General features: G+C 47.8%; 1 protein-coding gene across 1 annotated transcript; it reads right to left on the bottom strand.

Annotated features, from left to right (window-relative positions):
- Window positions 1–228: 228 nt before the first annotated feature.
- On the bottom strand, window positions 229–4,919 carry LOC111844943 (talin rod domain-containing protein 1-like). The gene has a single exon (XM_023813895.2). It carries the CDS (start codon window positions 1,779–1,781, stop codon window positions 720–722), a length of 1,062 nt encoding a protein of 353 aa, XP_023669663.1. The 5' UTR covers window positions 1,782–4,919; the 3' UTR covers window positions 229–719.
- Between the last annotated feature and the right edge of the window lie 1,389 nt (window positions 4,920–6,308).

Genomic DNA, 6,308 nt, shown 5'->3' with positions numbered 1-6,308 from the left:
CTTACTTTTAAACAGTGCCGTCGACAGCCTAATTGTCTGTAAATTTCTTAATATATTCATACTACTATTATTCATCCATTCATTCCTTTTTCATGTTATTGGAATGCAGGCACAGTGATGTCACTCAGCGCGATAACTTTATCAATGAAACAGCCAAACCAGTCTTACTCTTGATCTACTGACCCTCTGAATATCTTAAAATCTGAATACAAATATGGAAGCAGCAAATATGAGAAACAACATTTTTAATATTTGAAATAAATACTCCGATACATGCATGAACAAAACACATTAGAAAGACTAGTAAATCTGGTAAATAGTGTGAAACACTGACAGCAGCGTTTATCCGGTAAATTTCACACATGGATCAGAACGCGGGGCATGGCGGTCCCGCCCCCACCTCATTTACACAGCTCAATTACTTCCATGGATCACCGTGTCATAGGTCAAACGAGTGAGGCTACATCCATCTGAAACTGAGGTAAACTTTTCCGGGTTTAATTCCTTATTCCGACGAAAAAAGGAAAAGGTGGGAGGATCGACAACAGATTCTCACCAGGGTCACTGGGCTGTTTTTGTAAAGGATTCAATCACAACCAGTGTGAGAACACCTCAAGTCTGCCGACCGCCCCAGGGCGGCCTGGGAAAGGGGCGGACCCAGTCTCTTTGGCATACGGGATTGCGGTCAGGAAGTAAAGGTTGCTTACACTGAGAAGGGTTCAATTCACAGAATGGGAGTTGACTGGCGGCAGAGTCCGTGGGGAAGACCGTTCCCTTAGTGCCTGTGAGAGAAGATTGCAGCCATCCGACACAGCAGATGCAGAGTTCCGCAGGCGCTCCCGGTAGTCGGCCATCTTGGTGCTGTTTTCTGGAAGCTGGGATATGTCCCTGAGGCCTTGGGACAGGTGGACGCAGGCAGAAACGACGCTCATGGCCCCGCCGAGCACGGCTGTCATCACCGCTTTGCCCTCGGGGCTCACGCAGGCCGGCCGGCCCAGGAACTGCGGCTCGGTGGCGAAGCCGACCAAGGCATGCACGGCCTGTACCAGCGGCCCGCTGAAGAGCACGCAGCGGTTCCTCGTCAGCTCACTTGGCGACGTCTTCACCTCCTTCACGCAGGCCAGCAGTGCCGTGGCGCTCGTGCTCATGCACTTGACACCCAACTTAAACTGGTCTTTGGCAAAGCGATCCTTGGACCTGTCACTGGCCTGAACCGAGGCATCGGTCAGCGTCTTCAGGTTTCTGGAGATGCTCTGCGACACTTCCAGGAGGAGCTGGGGGGTCAACTCGGCCAGGGCCGTGACCCGGAGCACGCTACAGCTCTGCTCCACTTCGTGTCGGCAGCGTGTCACCTTGTAGCGGTCCACCAGGCCTGGGAGGGCGGGTTGGGAGCCTGGCATCTCCACGGCAGCCAGGTAGGCAGCGTGGGCGGAGCACTCAGTCAGCGAGACCACTAGGTCTCCCATCTCCAGGAGACGGTCCCCCACCTCGGCAAAGCGGCCCATATTTAGCTGGCTCTGTATGTCATGTGTCAGGATGGACAGCTCCTTGGTGCGGGCGATAACCGTGTCCCGGCACTGCTCAAAGGTCTCAGCCACGGAGAGCCCCTCGCTGGTGAGGACGGGCCTCGTCTCACTGGACAGCAGCAGCAGGTCGGCCACCAGCTGCATCTTGCCCTTGCAGGTGTCGGAAACGGACGACAACCTTCTCCTCAGTTGGGAGCTAACGCTCAGGGAGCTGGAACTCTCACTGCCAGACCTGCCCGAGCCCCCACTGGCCATAGTAGGGTGCTCAGTCTGAGGTTCTGGGGTTTCTACAAAGATTAATTTTGATGTTCACTCCACAGCCTGTACCTTAGGACATTTTCATTCAGTTAAATGGTGTCACCTTGCCTGCCAAAAACAGAATCTAAAAAAGCAGTAAATCTCTTTAGAATACAGCTGTACACCATGCTACACATTTGAACCCTTGAAATCGTCCCGTGGCATTGATTTTTAACGCAAGCTAATTAAACAAGTGAGATGTATTATAATATTTCAAAGTCAATAAGCCTGTTTGCCACAAGTGGGATTTCCCCAAGAGAAGGCAAAGCTTATCTGAGTGGTGGAGGGGATACTTAACAGATTTCTATTTTGTAAGTCACTCTTTTACAGTTAGGAAATGTTTTGTCAAACAATTATAACAAGACGTAACTAAAATAAATCCCTTTAGGTAATACCATTTAGCTTGCTACAATTTTACTTCAAGACAGGGTACATGTACTTGTTTGAATGCCCTTGGTGTTAATGTCACTGGCTGCCCCCTTAAACGACCACTTAGCTCCTATTTACTAAATAGAACTAGGCGGGTTCAACTTGTATTAATCAGATGTAGTAATATCCTCGGTATAATGGTCTGAACAGTAAGAAAAAATACAGTGCCTCTAGAATGCCTTAATTCGGGCAAATTAATTTGACAAAAATATTTTAGAACTATTATCTGGTGGACAAAAATATATATGTACTGTAAAAAGTCTCTTGGAATTGCTCCTAAAAGGGTTTTGGTTTAAAAATGACAGTCCTTTGCGTTGACTCCTTGCCTGCTGCATCAGAGACACCTGCTCCGAGACTTGCCGGCGGGGTTAATCCGTGCGGCCCGGGGAGGGGGCGGCCCGCTTCGTGCCCCTCGATCCCCGGCCACCAGCGGAGCTCCGATCGGCCGCGCCTTTCCCCACGTCGTCATCCCAGCGACCTGCCCAGACAGAAGCCCGCGGCCGGGCAGCAGGGTGCCCTGTGGCCCTTCGGCCTCTTCTTCTTCGCGCACGGCCCCGCATGCATATCTGGCGTCCTCAGCAGAAAGCGAGCCGCCGGCTTTCGCTTTTGATATCCATCTTACGGCCGCATCCCCGTCGTCTCCGCTGCAATTCCCCGTCCCCTGCTCTCCCGTCCTCCCTTCAGGGCAGAAGTCGTGTTCCGCTCGCTCGGGAGCGCCCCGGCCGCATCTCCCCGTATCAGGAAGAAGAGGAGGGTGTGGCCGGCGGACGGGAGCGCTCGGTCCGCCAGGCGCCGCTCAACTTTCAGTCGCAATAAAAATTCGGCTCAGATCCGCTCGGCTTCCGCTTTTCGGGGTCTCTACTCCGGTGCGCAAGCTGCCGTCCCACTGCTGATGCTAAGGTCGCCCGGGTCCCGCCGCGGGCTAATCTCCGTGCCACCGTTCGCCCCTTCCCGAGGCCCCGACGTGGGTGCACTCGCAGCACCGGCGGCAGGGACAAAAAAGTTACCAATTTTTAAAGCACCAAGGTAAGGCTCCTACATCAGAGTCGGCCGCCCGTCTTCTGTCCTTCTCCGGGATTTTTCTCCCACAAACGGGTCAGTTTAAACAGCGTGCGCGGATTGCCGGTGTGTCATGCGGCTTCCCTTGTTCAAAGTTTGCCTTCCCACTCCCGGAGACTCGGCTCTAAGCTCTCGCTGAGCGTCGCCGCGGCCTCGGCGTAACTTTTAATTATGTGTTGCTCGTACCCGCTTTCGCCATAAATCTGAATTCAGCCCGTACGGCGCAAACACGCGTCAGATCTCTTCTGTCGGCCGTAAATAATACGAGGTCCGACGCCGGCTTTGTTTACTGCACCGCGCACTGAAGTTACTGCCGGTTTTATGGCGTCCAAGAGAAATTTAAGGCCCGGTGTCGGCGGTCACATAGCGATGACGTAACCGAGCTGTAAAAGCGATACCAAATTAATGCAGCTTCACGATGGAGGTCATAATTTTTTAATTTCATAATCTTACCAGCTGTAGTTACACTTACATATTTAATAGGATGCATTGGGTTTTTACGATAAAGGATCCGGTAATACTTTACCGTTACAGTATCTCATGTAAAAGTATTTTCCCCCAGAAATGATGTATTACGAGGATGTTATATTCTGGATAGCTACTTATCTCAAATTTTGATGCTATTACATTTGCCTTTGTATTTACCTGTTCTGGGATGTTTATGTAATTTTTTCAGAACAAGGTGCGAATTAGTCCCACAATAGTCGAGATATTGATGCTTTACTTGTTCCAAATATGTAATATGCAAACATATTTGCATAATAATGCATCTTATATTTTATTATTATAGTTCATCACATGATTTGCAGTTTTCATGTACAAAACTGACTGCATATTCTACGGCCGCAGTGCATTTACAAATGCAAATTACTGGCATATTTGAAAAATAAAATCCACCCTACCGCGGGTGGTTACACGTTTCAGGAGACTGAGATCCACAGTAAAACCCTGGGCGGTGTAACTTGAGTCTACGCCTTCTGCGGCGAGCATGACGTCACTACACAAAACCGCTCCGATCGCTGCACTCAAAGAACGCTGGGGATGTGATCTGACCAATCGGGAACCAGCAGGAGGTGGGAACTATTTGTTCGTCACGCCCACTGTAGGCGTCTGTCAACCGTACCGATTTTTCGGGATTCTGTACTTTTTATAGTGCGAAACTGAACAAGGAAAAAGGTATTATAAATTCACATGAATGACTGGAAATGCGCTGTAATACAAGAAATCGAATTCCATACATAGAAAAAACAGCATGTTCATTGCTACTTTATCAGTTAAGTTCATCTGTAACATGATCATGGTGTATGGCAATAGTCTTTAAATATAATACTCCGATATTGTGGCAATCTAATGAAGATAAAATCAGTGTAAGAATAGGCTATCCGTCTTAAGTCAGTTGATGATGGGGATCCATAATGATTATCTTATTTTACAGAAGTGCTTCGATATAAGTTAAAGTTACAAAAGGTCATCGAAATTGTCAGGTCCCATCCCAAAGTTAACCGATGCTTTACTGTAACGAAGCACTACTCTTACCACAAGCTGTGCATTGTCCGTCACACAGCTGCAAAGGCACCGTGCCATTAGGTGGGGCGTCCTGTGAGGAAATCGCTCTTTCTGTTTTCTTTAAACACACGTGACGATCAGAAGCATTCAGCTGCAGAGCGGCTCAGACGCTGCAAGATCCGCAGGAAAGTCGGCGGCTCGTTTCGCTTTCGATGTTGCGTTTATATATCTCAGGAGTAGGAATTAAGTCACGCACTAATAACCGCTTTTCTCATTTTTGTGTCGTAGCCTTTAAGAAAGGACAAGTGCTCAGTCCCATTCGACGTTCTTACACCACACTTAAACGGGATATTCTGGAAAGTACTCTCTACATGGCCAAAGCCATTCGTATCAGCAGACTTATGTTTTGGCAAAAATGCAATTGTTGGCCTTGAGTTATATACGAATTGGTCTGAGTTCGCTGTATTGTATAAATGCTTAATTTTGTATTCCTGTTTAAAAAAACTGTCCCGCATTACCATGCATTAAGTTATACTTAACAATATGACAGTTATCTTTAACAAAATAAAATTTGAATTTTGACATGGAGCCACAAATAAAGTGTACGCAGCAACCGAAAATATACTATGGTAATCTTAAAGCGTATATAATTTATTTAGATGTTTTTGTGTGCTCTTATTTAGAGTTTAATGCGTCGTCCATCTCCCAGGTGCTTTCTCAGACAGGGTTGAGGGGGCGGGACTGCAGCAAATCCCAGGCAACAAGGAAAGGGAAAACCCCACACAAACATGAGGAAAACACACACACGCACACAGCAGGGGTGAGATTTCAGGTAGGACGCAACAGTGCTGGTCACCACGCCGCTCCACCACCTGTTTAACATATTATCTACATTAAACATTTATGCTATAACAAGGTGTTAGTTTCTCTGTCGGCCTGTATATGTACCTTTTTTCCATGATCAAGCAGGATCTTACATTTTCCTGTACTAAGGTGATCAGCCCTGCTTTCCCTTCGCCCAGAAACGGCATCGTTCCATCCATGCAAGCATCTGGGTTTGCCATTGTCATTCTTAGGTATTGTGTGCATTTCAGTTACTGATGGTCATTGACGTAAATGAGACATGTCAGAGATTATCGCGTTAATCTACACCCTAACAGCTTCACGTGATTTATGTGTCAAGTTGCATGAACTTTGAACTTGACTCCAAGGCCAAATTTGGCGTGTGCGACGCTTCATTGTTGGAAAATGACAGGCAGCTTCCTTGTTTTGTTTCGGGAAGGAGCAAGATGACATGGGTGTATTAAAAATAAAAATGCAGTATGACAGTGAGGCTTTCACACTGCTCATCACACTCTCCGCCTGCATTGCTGTGTGAAACTCTCCGCTCAAGTCAGTCTACCCACACACTACATAGGTGCCCGTTCATCTTCCAACCTCTGCACCCAGACAGCGATGCAGAATAGTGTATACAAGTATTTCTCTGTTTCT

The sequence above is a fragment of the Paramormyrops kingsleyae genome, chromosome 11, assembly GCF_048594095.1.
Source record: "Paramormyrops kingsleyae isolate MSU_618 chromosome 11, PKINGS_0.4, whole genome shotgun sequence".
Lineage (NCBI taxonomy): Eukaryota > Metazoa > Chordata > Actinopteri > Osteoglossiformes > Mormyridae > Paramormyrops > Paramormyrops kingsleyae.
This window is presented reverse-complemented; position numbering and strand designations above follow the sequence as displayed.

Bases quoted from the DNA above. Each gene is read 5' to 3' on its own strand.
- LOC111844943 (XM_023813895.2), bottom strand. From the start codon at position 1,781: ATGGCCAGTGGGGGCTCGGGCAGGTCTGGCAGTGAGAGTTCCAGCTCC.